General features: G+C 30.1%; 1 protein-coding gene across 1 annotated transcript in view; it reads left to right on the forward strand.

Moving 5' to 3' along the window:
- Positions 1 to 16973, forward strand: part of LOC111630553 (F-box/LRR-repeat protein 5-like) — a 72203-nt gene that overhangs the window by 25683 nt on the left and 29547 nt on the right. Inside the window, exons 3-5 of the mRNA XM_023374666.1 lie at positions 3464 to 3661; positions 7946 to 8084; positions 8936 to 9124. Coding sequence (XP_023230434.1) covers positions 3464 to 3661; positions 7946 to 8084; positions 8936 to 9124 — 526 coding nt within the window. The remainder of the gene's footprint in view (positions 1 to 3463; positions 3662 to 7945; positions 8085 to 8935; positions 9125 to 16973) is intronic.

Here is a 16973-nt window from a genome sequence, read left to right on the forward strand (position 1 = left end):
TGCAACTTTCCAGCTGTTATGAAATTTTATTTTAAAATTAATATTTGTATTACTAATCAAAATATATAACTAAATTGTATGTGGCACCATCTATTATGAGATTTGTTATAAAAACATTTTTAATTACAGTCGACCCCCCTATAAGATATAGATACGTTCCAATTTATTAGGAATCCAATTTCTTACAAGTCGTTCCAATCACAGCCCGACACGTGTCAAGTTTACGGACTACAGCTGATTGAAAGGTTTTCTTCCATAAAATTAATCGATTCTACACTAATCCGACTCAACATTTCCAAAATACGTATATTTTTTCGTAGTTTTATAGGAATCGTAATTATAGGGACCGTAATTATAGGGGGGTCGACTGTATTACAAAATAGCAAAAGACTTAATTTTGAGAGGAGAGATGAGTTTCATAAAAGACTGTAAATACTAATAACAAGTAAAAGTAAAATCTTTATTAAGTCTAACCCCACATGACATATATCATGTGACCACCCTCTATCTCTCTATCCCCTTGACCTTTCACTACTAAAATTTAATAGCATTAGTGTCCCTTATATACAAGCTACCGTGCCAAATTTCATTTCTTTGTCTTTATCCTGTCCTGAGATATTAAATGAAATAACGCCAATACACATGTCCACACATCCACAGAATTTTTTTGCTGTTTTTTTACTTTTATGGGTTCAGGAGATCTCAAAACATGGAGATTTGAAAAAACTCTCTCTAAGGGTCACATTTGACACAGTTCCATTACTTTCCTGGAATTGTGTCAAATTTGAATTGAAAGTAATGGAATTGTGTAAATATGCATTTTACTTTTCTGGCTGTTACATATACCTTTATGGTAAGCGTTAATCTTAACCATCTCCCTTCAGTGGGTGGAATTTCGACACATATATTATATAAAAACACGTGCGTATTCGAATGCAGCATTATGTCAAAATTTGAAAGGAATCGGTATGAACAAACAAACATTACATTTTTATTTATATAGATAGGTAGAAGATGATTTGCTTTAGTTCATTTTCACAGAAAAGCATAATGCCTCACAGAAAAGCAAACTTAGGTCATCGTACTCATAGCGTCATCTGTTGGACATAAAAGCCTTAACCTAGATGATATCTTTTAATTTATATGAATGTTTAATAGAATAATATACAGCCTATGCCCACCCTGAAGTTCCATTCTAAATATTGGTGAAAGAATTTTTGAAATTGGATGAGTAGTTTCGGAGATTATCCGCTGCATACAAACTTACTTACATACTTACAAACATTTCCTCTTTATAATATTAGTATAGATAAGTAATGGCAGCCATTGAAACAGTTTCCAACTAAAAGTAAGTTACCAAAATAAGTTATATTCCTATAAATTTTTATTCAAAGATTGTAATTAATAGATGTGATAATAAAAATTAAACTAATTCTTTGTATTATTTAAACAAATCATTTTGTTATTATCAAATAGTATTTAATGCTTGGTTTTTGAGTTTGTGTATTATTTCAAATCTGACACTTTTTTTATATTTCATGTTTTATTTGTACTATTCTAGAGAAATCAATTTGTTACATCCAAATTTTTGAATAGCATTGTGTTTTACTATTTTCAAAACATTTTGTTGTTATTTCGTTTTTGATGAAATTGAAATAAATGCAAATTTCGATTCCTTGAAACACACAATATTAAGTCTACTATATGAATTGCCATGGTGAAATGAGCGCCATCGGGAAGGACACACCACATAATGTGAATCCTCCTACAGAATTTTAACAGATCATTATTAAAATTTATATTATTGAGTTATATAAGACCTAAAGATATCTTCTTACTTAATTACTGGAAGTAATGACTAATGAATTAACAAACCTTTAAAAACCAGTAACAAAAGGAAAATGTTTCATAAAAACCTCAAACACTTTCGACCTTAACCAAGATCAGCTTCAGGTTTTGTAAACCAATGAAAATTTCAAAATTGGAAAGCATAGAACAAAACGTTTTTGAAATATTATTGTTAAACATTTGGAACACATAACATGTACAAAAATTTAAAAGGTGGAAAATACACAAATACAAAATATTGATAGACATACTGCAAACATGTATGCATAAATTATTTTAGGATAAAGCCTAATGGAAAATGATATAAGTCAATTTTTGTCCACATTGCAATCTTTTTCATACAAATATCACCAGGCATACAGTCCTGCTGTCTTTAAAGTCGATACAGTTGCCCATCAGCTGGTCTTGTATATCTCAGTCTTCTAGAGCCCTAATATGGTCAATTTGGAAGGATTGGAAGGATTAAATGTTTTTTCCTTTTGTTACTGGTTTTTAAAGGTTCATTAATACATTGGTTACATAAGACATTTCTCATTGTAATTAGAAAAGTGTTTTTTGAAATAAATGCACATTTTAGTGTTTATGTAGTTAGATGTTTTCAATGACAAATTATTATTATTTTTTTTAATTGCTGTTACTTGACTAACATTCAGGGCCAATGGAATGCACTAAACAGCCTATGCAAGGCACAGGAGCAACTTGATGTCAACAGAACCAATGACAGGGCATTTTGGATGCAAAAAGAGAATTTAATTTTCACTAAGCCACTGTTTTATTTTGTTTATTTGAATTACGTTAACTTTTAATTATAGTTATATATAACCAATTAATGCTGAGCATTATAATAATGATAATTTTAGTGCACTATAAAAATTTTTGCATAATGGCAGCAAATACTCTAGTACTAGTTCTAGTAACATTTGATTGGTTTTTAACTTAAAATATAGAATAATTTAAATTCAAAAGAATTTTAAAGAAATATTTATATGAGCATAAATATATAAATATACACACCAACCAAAACCTGATGTATAGCAAATAGACATCCACAACTGCTATAAATAATCCGGCTACAGTTTGGAAAATTATAGCCTGAAAATTTATGGCAGTTGTATATATAAACTTAACATATAACTGACGATGGTTATATGTTAAGCTTATATATACTGGAAGATATCAGCCCGGAGGTCCGGGTTGCATAACTGGTAACACATTCACACGATGAGCATAAATTTTATTGACTGTTTACTTAATATTTCTAAATTTGTAAAGCATACAGAAAGTAAATTCTGTATAGATTTTAATTTTAACAGTCTCAAAGATAGCTTGAAAATACAAAAATACACTGCATTTTATATTTTTTACTTGCTGATATAAGCATTTTTCTAAGATTTTTAAAAATTTAAACCTTTAATTCCCCAATATATTTTATTTCTAATTTTTTTCCTTGTAAATGAGTAAATTTCAACAAAATAAAGTAAGTTTATTATTTTATTTGATTGAATATAATCAAAAATTAGCTAATTTAATTCTTTTTTAAATATTACATTATTTTGAAAAACATTTCTCAAATGCTAATTATTATCTAATAATAATTAATGAAAAAAATTTTTAGTCTCTCTCCGTTCAAGATGCAACGGTGTGTAATTGTCATTCGGACAATCGCCTGTCAGACATATTGGATCTTGTTCAAGACGGTTATTCGTGTAGTGTCAAGACTGTCGCTGAATGTATTAATTACGGAATAAAACTTCAGCATGCCGTGGAAGAATTTACCGATTTATTTTTGCCTCATATGAGAGAAGAGGAAGAGGTAAATTTTTAAGTAATTTATTTATATATATATATAATGAATGTTTATATTTGTGAACAGTTATTCCTTATGCTTACATTGTAGTTTAACTGTATTCATATACATTATAAATATACTATTATGGTATACTCTTGATTATCCAATGCAGATTATTTGTGCATGCTTATATCTCAATAAAAATTTGTCATGAATATTAGCATTAAAAAAACTCTGCGTTGTTAACTCTTACTATTTAAAATGGTTTATTGAGAATCGGAACTACTACTACTACTAGAAAGGTGTGGGTACTCTGGAGTGGGTACTTGTTCGTGCATAATTAATCACTACAAACAAGGTCACATACAATAGAAGATTAAAATTTATTATATACATGAAATATGGCGTGACTGTACAAGTTGAACACGGGAGCAATAATCCATACGTCTGGAGCGAGGTCCGAATCCAAAAGGAATGTGTTGTTATAGGTCAGGTTGCCAGGTCTGTTCAATTCAGGGGTTCCTCTTGGTGGCGACTTTGGGATTTGTTACCAAAGCTGTCGCCACATCTGGGCATAAATCAAATGGCCTAACAAGTACAGTAAGTGCAGTTGATTCTTGAACCACATGGCTTTACTTATGTGTATACTATATTTTTTTTTATTAACTAAGCTGTAAGATTGTTTTAAGAAAATATTTTGAATCATTTCCTTATCAATAAGTCATTAATATTATAAAATTAATTATGTTTTATGATGATATCTAGCTGCAAACCTGTCATTCCTACAAGAAATCGATAAGTTAACTTCACGGTGCTAGTCCAATAAATTACTCTGAATTTTCTGTTTATGTTGAAAGTTTTATTCAACTCTGATCCTATCTAAAGCTTATTAATTAATTACATATTGCTCTGAAAACATATTTTATTCATTATATATAAAATATTATGTTAATATGAAATTAAAAAGTAAATAAAAGAAAAATTGATTACCTTTTCATTAGAACAGACTTGTGGATTATCTGAGCTTCCATTATCGGTGATTAACCCAGATAATTGGGAGTATACTGTATTAAATTAATATAAGTTAATGCAACACAGATGCAATTATCATATTATAAATCAATAACAAAAAGAAATATATTTATGAATTTTTGCCTTTAAAACAAAGTTATTATAAATTGGATAAAAATACTTTGTTAGTAGTGATTTGCTTAGTTTAAAGTATGAAAATTTTATTATTTATAATTAGTTCACTGTAAGCAGAGCGGATTATAAATACTTTACTACTATGTTTTGTGCATGAAACAAAAAAGTAAAGTGGCGACCTCATCACTGTGTGCTACAAAACATATCTCTCTCCGTTACCTTTACCATTGTAAAGGCAATGGCCTCATCCTATAAAAAATGTGAACATCTATTAATTATTATATATTTAGTCCCAGAGATGATAGTTCACAAAAACAACATTCTATTAACAATTTCTTTTAGTAGTTACCAAAATAACTGATTATATCTGGCAAATATTGCTAATTTTAGCTTTATATTGAACTATTTCTTGCACAGAGTTATTGCAAATGCACTGAGGGATGAGAATTTATAGTGTTAAATTAAATGAAAATTTTGTTCTAAATCTGAGTGTCATTACAGTCTTATATGGAAATGACACGGAAAATATTTTTAAAAAATATCATTTAAAACAATTGCTTTGAATAACACGTACCTCAGAAAAACCTTTAACCGAAGCGAAATAAAATTTAACAGTACAAACGTTTTCAGACCCCTCCTGGGTCCTTCTTCAGGTAAAAATATCGTTTGAAACGTTACTAAATACTTTTGTTTGGAACGATTTTTTAAAAATCGGAAAGATAGAACGGAATTACGTGATTAATAGCTCCGAACGTCACAGCTTCTACATCATATTGACAGCTATTTAAATATTATCCCTTTTTTTTAAAGATTTTATGAAGAACTTTGTTGTTAAGCATAAAAAACATATCACATAAACACAGACTACCCCTTTACTTCCTTTCTTTTAGGTTTACGATTCACTTAATCCTCCTGCTGTATTAGGGTCTGCCATGCCAAAGAAAGATAGATCTCATCTCTGGAATTAATGGCTGATGAAGTGCTGTATGCCATGTATATCTCTATCTGCTCCAACCATTTGAGATGGTCTAAATATGAGGAGATGATAATTAACTTAGCATTTGAAAAGTCTGCTGTTATCTCTGGATCAGACGCGTAAGTGGATAAGGAAGTGGAACATTTATTATGTTGAATGTCACGCATGTGTTCTTTCAACCTGATCCCAACAGCATGTTTCGTTGAGCCTATGTAAATTAAGTCTTTGTCAAAACAGTGGTCCCTAAGTGGCACTCTATATACCCCCACCCAGCATTCTTTCCTCCTTAGATTTGTCCTTTCCATTGTGTAGAATATCAAATATAGATGGGCATCTTCTGAAGGCTAGGGAGATATCCCTCTGCCGTGCGATTCTACTATATAGTGATTTCAATAGTGGGTTGTAGGTAAACGACACCCTCTGCATATCCTCCTTCTGGTTGCCATTTATTGAATTAACTCTTTTAGAAGGAGACATCATTCCTCCGAACAGTTGCGACATTTTTTGTACGATGTTATGGTAGCCATGGTGTTTGGCCACTTCGCATAGGTATTGCAGCTCTTGTTCTAAAGTCCCTTGAGTAGAAGAGTGTGCCCTTTTAACTAGGGCTCTAAACGCTGCCATCTTGTATTGGACAGGGTCACAAGAGTCTGCCAGGATATATGTTGGATAGTCTGATGGTTTGTGGTACATGGAGGTGTGTATGATTAGTCTTCCAAAGTCAATATTCAAATTCAGAAAATGCACCGATGAGTTGCTGTGCTGCTCGACCTCCAGGGTAAGACCGTAGGGATTGTTGTTCATTTGATCTAAGAATCGGGTGATGTTCAGGGAGTCTCTCCAGAGAATGATGTCGTTAACGTATCGTTTGTAAATTATGATGTTTTGGAGGAAATTTGGAAGTATTGTTTTCTCCAATTGTCTGATTACTAACTCACAAAGATCCCTAGAGACAGAACTGCCCATGGGGACCCCTTTACCCTGCGTGTACGTAACTCCGCTGAATTGATAGATTGAGCTGTAACAAATCAAGTGGGACAACTCTTGCAGTTAATTGTTACAATTGCTTTGAATATTACCATATCAATAAAGTCATATTGCTAATTATCTCATGCTTCAAAATTCTGCTAGATTTTAATTTTCTGATATTCAGCTGCTGCCCAATTATAGTGAATGTTGCAGTTGTCAATTGGCAAAAAAACATTTTCTTGATCCATAATTATAAATGATAGCTGATAGTAATATTTTTAATTATCTAATTGCAGTAAATTGATTTCAATGTGTTTTTTCCTGATATGATGCATTCAGGTGTTTTTCTTGAACAAATTATAATTGTTACAAATGTGTCCAATCCTGTAATTTAATTTCTGCCAAATCAACAGGGGTTGTCCATAAATGACGTCTGCACTGGAATGGAGAGATGGGATTAAGACAAGTCAAAGTTGGACATGAGGAGGGTTCAGTGTATGCTTATGTATTTCATTAAATTTTATGCAGTTTATGCATTTTATATTTATTTCAAAATTTCTTGTATATATTGTTTCTACTTAAGGTATCTGTCATTCATAAAGTGATGAAAGTTTTAAGGGAGATTGTGTTTTTGTTGGATATCTGAAGGGGGTTACAGAAACTTAGACAAACTGGGACAAGAGGGGAGATAAAAAATTTCAAGAATTTGACAGCCCTAAATCACCTGGTGGCAAAAATTTTAATTTGCACAAATACAGGAAGACAAATAGCCTATCCATTGCATGTTTCCATTGTAGCCTGGCCAAACCTGCTATTGGCTTAATGTCCATGGGACAGAAAGAGAGTAAAAACAAATCACTGCAGCTTATGGCCTAAATTGTTATAGGTTATTTTCAAATTGAAGTTAAAAAATGCATGTTGCTGAATCAAGTGTTGTTTGCAAGAGTCAATCTGCAAATCTCCACAATTCATGTCCAAATCTGGACCAGTCATTTTGAAATTTTGAGTAAAAGATTACATTTACCATGAGCCTGTAAGCCAGTTCATCACTGTTGGAATTATCTAACTTCAACAAGAATTAACAAAAATTTATTGTACATGAAAAAAATCACCTAACTGATGATATAGTTTAATTATTCAGCTACAAGTACAATAAAAAGAAAGCATTTATTTAATATTATATTTACTAATAATACTTTATTTTCTTATATAAATAGGTATTTCAGCCCATGTTAATAAAATATTTTGAATATGAAGAGCTGAAAATATTAAAAGAACAAGTTATTAAAGAACATGTTAAATGGCAACTATCTAACGAACAAGAAAAATGTTCTGAGGAAGAGGAAACTGATTCAAGTATGTTTTATCAGTGTTAAAATTTTATTTATAAATGATTTTTGGTACTTGATTTAACATTCGTTATAATGATTATGTTTTCAAGAAACTCTTCATAAAATAGTATGATACAGAATCTTCCAAAATGAATGCTACCATTTTAAATTACTGTAATTAAGTTAATTACATTGCATACCTCCTTAAGTAATAACCAATTGCTAGAGTAACTCCCCAGGTTTCATCTCCCATTTGCTTTTGAATGTCTTGTCATCTATTACCTTTGAAAGTGCGATAAATGAAAATGGTAGTTCCACAACAGAGAAGACAGTCTGCATTTGGCAGAGTCAAAACCACTAGGAATTGTGCAATTCCTCACATGCAGAAGCCTCAGAATCGTGGCTGCTGTGGGAGGAGTGATAATGGATGTGCCGTAGCAAGCAGAGGAAGAATTTAAGTATTGTGCCATGTAACATAAGTGTATGCATAGACAAATAGTAATGGACAAATGTGAAAGTTGGATGGTTAGTCAATGTTTAAGTATACATTTCAAAGTCATCTGATAATAATTAACATAATTACAATAGTTTACAACAGTAGCATTCTTATTGGAAGATTTTGTATTTGCACTACTGTTTAGATGACTGCTTTATGAAATGAATTTCAATGATAGAAATAATTATTGAATTATAAAAATTATAATTATATGTTAGTACAGATACAAAACATTGGTTGTATTTTAACTTAATTATTATTGTTACATGTATACATCTTTCACTATAAATGTAATTAATTCTTAATTTTATTTATAGATTTAATGTATTTTTTTTCTCATACAAATTACATATTTGAACAAATTTTTATCACTAATTCAGAAAATGAACTTGCTGAGGAAGTGGATCAAAACACATTTTTAAGGTTGCCACCAGAAGTCATAGTGAACATCTTTTCATTCTTACCAATTCCCGATCTTTTACGATGTTCGGAAGTCTGCCAGAAGTGGAGTCAGTTTGTGTATGATCCTTCATTATGGAGAAATATTTATCCCATTCATTGGGCTCGAGGTAGATTCGTAAATATTTTTTTGAAGGCTTTCATTAATTTCATTTAATAATATCAGGGTAAGAAATTTTAGAAAATTAAACAAACATTCACTCTCCTCATCAAATATTTTTAATATTTAAAATGCATTTGTTTTTTTAAATATTTATTACAGTAATACCCTGAACTTACGCGATAGGTGGGACCAAGCGATAACCGCGTAAGTCGGGGTATAATTTCGCAATTTGTGTAAAATCCAAATCAGATGTATGTAAGCTAATAAATGTTCTCGTTAATCTTATCTCGTCTTTTGATTCGTTCACAGTTACAAGAAATCACCACATAGAGTCTCTCAAATCTCCGTAGATATAACAAACACAGAAATAAATAACACAAAATAAATTGTAGCTATTCATCGATTCTGCACGACACGTCCGAATATGTAAGTGAACAATATTGTGGGGGGAGTTAGTAATCAAGCGTTGCGTGACGCCCAAACAAAAGACGAATCGACGAGATTTGAAAATTGCGTAACTCCAGGTTCGCATAAGTCAAGGTATTACTGTATTAATATTTTTATTTTAAATAAAAGTAACAAAAGATATTTGAGTAAGGAAGGAGAATGTTGTTACGTATTTTTCNAAAAGATGTCATAATGTTTATAGAAATATAAATACATCGGCACTTTTCTTACATTTTCACTCTTCTGTAATTGCGCTTAAATATAACTCATACCTCAAAACAAACACCTTTAAAATGCAGCCTTTTTATTCATATTTCAAATATTTTTGGCCATTTTGAATGGTCTTCCTCAGGAACAGAAAAATCAAATGATTCTGCTTTTACTTTCTGTAACAAACTTCTTCAAAATAACCGAAAACGTTTGAAATACAAATAAAAAGGCTGCATTTTAAAGGTTTTTGTTTTAAGGTATGAGTTTTCTTACATTTGCCTTGGGTGCCAAAACTATTAAGAATGGTCACAGTATGCAGCCATGTACTGGGCCCATTCCATTGGTCCCATTATTTGTTATTTGGGTGACATTCCTAAGTCACCCAAATAACTTTTTTGAATGAAGATATCTAGAACTATGAAAGTGATGGTATAGTAAAGTGACAATGTACTACCAGATGAGATCAACAGCAGCATCTTTACTGATAAAATTTGGTAATCACTGGTAGTGTTCCTCTCTTAAACTATGAGAGATACAGATAAAAATACATGTCACCAAATTAATAGGGAATGACCTTTCACTGTAACAGGTTTTGCAAATAGGAAGCTGGAAAATTGACACACACAGCCAATATTTGTCTATGAGCAGTACACTCTTTTATATGTAAAAGATGGCTGTAACCTGACATCATTCAGACAGATAAAAATGTAGGTATAGCAAATTCAAACAAAATGCTAGTAAGCTTCATGGCAGTTTGTTTACCTTACCTTTTGCCCCACATCTGGCCAGATCATTCATTGAGCTATTCAATGGTTAAGTATGAGAGACACTATTGCAGCTCATCCTGAAAGCAGCCATAGGTAAACAACCCAGCCTTTTATTTGCACCATCTGTGTTTCTGTGAAATGTCCTTTTCTACTATTCTGGTGATGCTCCACAACTTTCTCATTTGCTTTTTTCTGTATCTTTTACAGTTTCCAAGATAAAAACGCTAACTTTCAAATTTTATCATTAGGGATGCTACTGTCAGTATCATCTGTTAACACAACGTCACTTTATCATATTACCTCACTTCTATAACACTAGATATCTTTCATTAAAAATTATTTGGATGACTTAGGTCATTATTGTGACCCTATATACTGTGTATCTTTTATGAATATGCAATTTGTGTTACTGCTTAATGTATTACACTGTATCGTTAACTGTTTATGGCATCAACTATGATGTCACTCCCCATTAACCCCCTATCGTGATAGTGCATCTTCTTTACGCAGCGCGCTTACTTTACAATTTATTCCCCAACTTTAGCGAGTATCCCATCATGAACTATCCACACACCTCCCTTTTTTACCAAAAGAAAGTATTTTTTGCCCTCGGTATCGTCTATACCTATCATCAGTGATGACGTCACTGGTAAGACGATGCCTAGGTAAACATTGGCAGCATTTAAACTTCTACCAACCAACGCTCTATCAGATCACAGTGTACCTGAAGAAGGCCGAAAACATTTGTACTCGTATATAAATGGTTAGAAATAAGTGAGGAAGGTTTTCTATTGATCATAGATAGATATTATCTAAAATAACTATGGACATTAGCAATAATAATTATTACAACAATATTAATACAATTATTAATACAACTTGTAGGTAGAATTTACAATATGAAGCTTTCTTTACTAAATTGACATATCTAAAAGCATTACTTTTCTTGAACTCATTTAAATTTTTAATACAATTATTAATACAAGTTGTAGGTAGAATTTACAATATGAAGCTTTCTTTACTAAATTGACATATCTAAAAGCATTACTTTTCTTGAACTCATTTTACTAGTATAAAGTCTATAATAAAAGTCAACAACTTATTTGTCATGCATTTGTATTTGTTACTTACAAAAATTGTATGAAGACTTCTGCCTAAAACACAAAATTGTCAACCAATAAAGTAATCAAATAAAGATTAGAAATGAAAATTTCAACCTTTTTCATTGACACTTTCAAAAAATTAAAGTTTATTTTCTCATATTGCTAAGTATTCTCTACTAAAATTGAGATAAATGCTCTTCTCAATATATCCGCATATTTCCCACAATTTTCAATACGTCATAATTGCTAAAAGCAAAATATTGTATTTTCTATTAGTTAACAGTAAAAATAAATCTGGATCATTTAAAAGTTATTTAGATTTATTCTATTATATTAATTATTGGAAATAACTTTTTTGATGCATTTGAAGATATTCACATTCAGAATTTAAGCATTAAAATTGCATTAAAAAATTTCTAAGTTGCAGCTATCCTGTTTTGACCATTATAAACTTTATATATATAAAATTAATTTAAAATAAAATAAATTTATCCATACATCATTGCTGCAAGTCCTACTAAAAATGCATTGATAAACCACTTTATTTATGTTAATTAACATATCAAATTTAAAATACTTAACAACAGAAAATCCTTTAAATGTTAATTTCCTTTCTTAGCATTTTTTCACTATACAATTTTAATATAACAAATTCTAAAGAAAGAGAAAAAGTTTTTAAAAAGTAAGTGAAATTCCAGATTGAAAATTATAAAATAAATTATTATTTTATTAAAATGATGCTTTATTCTATAACTTTTTCCAACATAAATGTATAAATATGAATGGAAAAAAATTACATTAACATCTGTATTTACAGATTAATTAATTTTGATAAATAATAGTTAAAATGCTTAAAATTTATTTTAAATAAATAAAAATATATATTATATTAATATAGGCTTACCAGATGTCCCGGTTTGACGATGTTGTCCCAGTGTCCTGGCCAGTTTGTCATTTTGTCTGGGTTATTTGGTAAAATTTTAAAAGTGCCAAATATACAAGAAGTAAAAATAGTGCAGCCTCGAATAAAATAGAGATTTGGCAATTACCCCTCTGTTACACATCTAAATATTTCCTTTTAGATCTAAGTACTTTTAATGTTGTCTAGATGTTTTCTCCCAAATTTTATAGCATGTGGCCTAATGAATTTAGATATTTTTTCACAGAATTTATAATAGCATGTAGCCTATGAGATCTGGATATTTTATTTCATTTTTTAGATATTTTGTTTTAATTAGAGTTGGCAACACGANAACTGTATTGTAGCGCCACATCACTAACGGACATTTGAAATTTGCCGAATAGAACAGTCGGTTAACCGATGTGACGGTTAATCGGGGGTCGGATAACCTATGCTCTACTGTATATATCTGGAAACACTGATTGCAATAGAAGTTTGTATAGAACAACTAGTAACATGCCTGTCTGATATGCAGTAGTTGCAGATTTTTCCTGTTTCAGATCAATATTTTTTCCAGTTTTCTAAATTATTTAATTAAATTTAAAATTGATTTTTAAAATTTATAACACTGTCTAAGTCAAATTTTAAAATTATTCATAATGTAGCCTGAAATAATCTAGTATTTAGAATTAGCATGCCGGTTTTAATATATTTGTCTAAAGATGATTCATTACTACTTACTAATTGAGTAAAAAGACGTTTGATTTGGAAAATCTGATATATTTCTCAATAAAACAAGTAGTATTTGCTCAAGACCCTCATTAGATCTTGTGGTCCACAAGGTCCCTGAAAAGATGAGATTAAGCTACATATTATTTGTTTGATTATCATTAACATGTATTATTTTAGTACCTAGTGTACTTTCAGTTACATAGTACAGTCGACCCCCTATAACACTGTTGATAATACCATTTTATATGAATTCCACGTTGTACGAGTCACTTAGATTTTATAAATACCTATGCTGGGCTGTGAACGGCTCACGTATTTGTAAAATATAAGTGACTCGTACAATGTGGAATTCATATAAAACGGAATTATCAACAGTGTTATAGGGGGTACTGCCGAGTATAGACTGTATGTCTATACTCAGCAAGCTTAAAGTTTGCAAGTTTGTAAGAAAAATTGCACAAGGCTTGTCAGAAATCTACAAAGTTTACTTTTGGCCTGCAAGCCAGAAAAGATTATCATTACTGATCTAGAATATCTGTAATGATTATTTCAGAAATATGATTTTGATAATTTGCACTGGACATGACATTCATTTCTGTGCCTTCATAAAAAGCTAAACCCAATAAGAATAACAGAAGAGTTATTGTATGAAATTTTGAATTGAACTACTCATTTCCAATAACAGAGAGCATAATTTGTCTATAGATTCATGGATCCGAATATTAAATCATTTGCTTTTCAAACAATAATAATTATATCAACAGCATAGCCTACAAGGTAGAGACAGACAGAAATTAGAAAAAGAGACGACAACAGAATTTCAATTTACCATCACAAGAATTGCTTTTTGATATAATCCTCTATAATTAGATCAATCTTTCTTCAATATTTAGTTATTAATAATAATATATTTTAACATAAAAATATAATCAAATAAATAACTAAGTTTTTTATTACCGATCCATTTATTTTAACTTTAGAAATTATAGCACAGAAACTACAAAACTTGAATTAATAATTGTTGCTATTAATCAAATAAATTTTATATTTATGTAACTAAAATTAAAACTCTTTTGAGACTGCATTATATGATTATAGTAGTATTATAGGTAACAATGATTTAATGGTGTTTATAATGTAGAAAAGACTATTGCTATTATACAATATAGTTCTGTAACAAACCTTGGTCTATTAATAAGAGAATGCAAAAATTTTAAAATAACTTGTTTATATTTAGTTCATTTTTAATATTTTTTTGTTACAATCTTGAAGTTAGTATTGAAATGATAATTTGTTATAAATAAATAGCAAAATTAAAAAATATATTTATTTAAAATAAATAAATGCCTGTATTTTTATTGAAATTGAGAATAATTTTTGGAAAAACTCCAAAGTTTATCCATTCTTTGGGGCATGCTCCATCATTTGCACATTGCTGAATGCTCTATAATTTATTTTGAATTTTAATAATTTGAAGATGTTTAATTTAAAAATTAATTTGTCAGTAAGTTTCATTCATTAGTGTCAAGTTTAATAGTTATGATGATAAATAATATAAAACAAATATTATATACATTATTAAAACATATATATTTATTACATTATTATAGATACTTTGCTGAAAGTGGAATCCTAACGCACTTGCAACACCTGGACGTGTCCGGCTGTTGGAACCTGAGTGGACCGGGTCTGAAAGCCGTCGTCTCGCTGTCTTCGAATCTTCAGCCCGAAAACCTCTACTATTGTGATCACATTCAAAACGGACCTTATGCGGAATCCGCCAACGGCTGTCAGAATCTGGAGAGCGAAGTCAGGGCCTGTTGTTGCGGACAGCAAAGATAGAAGGAAATATATTGCTTTGTTGCAACGAAAACAGATTATTTTACAGTTACATAAAGCTTTATGTTCAAAATAGTTACACATCAGTTCTTATAATTGAATCTTATCTTGTATTCACTCTTAAAAACAGTCTGGAAAATACACAATAGTTTTTAATAATATAGCACAATAAAATAGATCTATGAAATTTTCTTAAGTAGTATCATTTTTATTGAAATATACAACAAGGTCTTGCAAAAACAATGCTACTATTTTAAATTATTGTAATTATGTTAATAACTATCCAAGAAGTCTAATATCCAAGAGTAATGTACATTGACTCTAAGCTGTGAAAATTTCTTATTTCTATGTACCTGAATAGAAACAAAACACCTTTTTTTTGCTGAGAAATAAATGTAATTGTAAAAACAAACGTTTTCAGCCCAATTAATAGGCCATCTTCAGGTTGCAAACGAAAATGGAACGTAAATGTTCCATGAATAGAACATAAAAATTTAAATCAAAAATTATTTTACAAGAGAAAAATAACGGAAGAATATATAAAAATTAAAATAAAACAAATAATAAAACAAAAATAACATAAATCTTCAATGTACTAATTCTGNGGTAAATTACTACAATAGTTATACAATGGTTAACTAACCTGTTTTAAGTTTTAGATCGACATCTGCCCAGTGTTGATGTTATGTCCCCTAAGGCATTTTTAGACCGTTTTCCCCTCTTTTCCCTTTCCCTTTAGCTCCTCCCATTTCCTCCCACACATCGTCTACCTCCATTCCATCATTTAGGTTTATGGTTTTGTTTTTATTAATGATTTCGAAGTGCTTTTTGAATTTTCTTAGATAAATATCTTTTTCTTTATGAATAATTTTTATACTTTTTTCGTTTATTGTGCATCCAAATTCCTTACAGTGATTTGTCCACGGTGATTGGTTATAATTAAGTCTAATTGCTGCTTTATGTTCTTTAATTCTGGTACCGAGTTGTCTTCCTGTTTCGCCAATGTATATTGCTGGGTTCTTACATGTGCATTTTATTTCGTATATGACACCTGCTTGGTTTAGTATTTCGTTATTTTTTAACTTGTTGGTGTTGATGTTGTTTTTAATTTTATTTTTTAATTTGGCTGCTAGTGTAACACCATGCTTACTGAAAATTTTTTTGTATTTTTCAAATGTTTCCTTGATATAGGGGAACGACATATATGTGGTGTTCTCATTCTTATTTTTAATGTTGAATCTGTTTTTCTTAAATTCATTTATCAACTTTTTTAGTAATCTGCTTGGATAGTCGTTCAATATGAAGGTATTTATTAGTTCATTTTTTTGTTTTTCTCTTTCTTCTGCCTTAGATGTTCTGTTCTAAATTTTAGTTATTGCTGTTATAAATATGTTTCTTTTTACTGTAATAGGACTGTACGACTTATAATTAAGGATTTTGTCTGTATTGTTGCTTTTTTTGTAAGGCTTTATATTGAGTGAGTTTTTTCCACGGTTTAGAGTTATATCTAGGTAGTTAATTTCATTTTTATTTTCTGTTTCACATTCATACTTGATGGTATTGCTTAGCGTGTTTGCATAGTTGTATATTATATTTCCGCTAGTTATTTCATTGTCGTATATTATTATGATATTGTCCACATATCTAGCCATAAATATTATTCCGTTTAGTTTTGCCAGTTTTTTATCTATTTCTTTAATGCATATTTCTGCCAGTTTTGGTCCGATTATTGTCCCCATGCTAATACCATTTTTTTGTCTATATATTTTTTCATCTATATGGAAATAATTGTTTTTAAAGCTGTATTTTATTAACTCCAGTAGCCAGTTATGTATTTCTAGCTTGCGTAGGCTTTTT

The sequence above is a fragment of the Centruroides sculpturatus genome, unplaced genomic scaffold, assembly GCF_000671375.1.
Source record: "Centruroides sculpturatus isolate CEXI.00-Female unplaced genomic scaffold, Cexi_2.0 scaffold693, whole genome shotgun sequence".
Classification (NCBI taxonomy): domain Eukaryota; kingdom Metazoa; phylum Arthropoda; class Arachnida; order Scorpiones; family Buthidae; genus Centruroides; species Centruroides sculpturatus.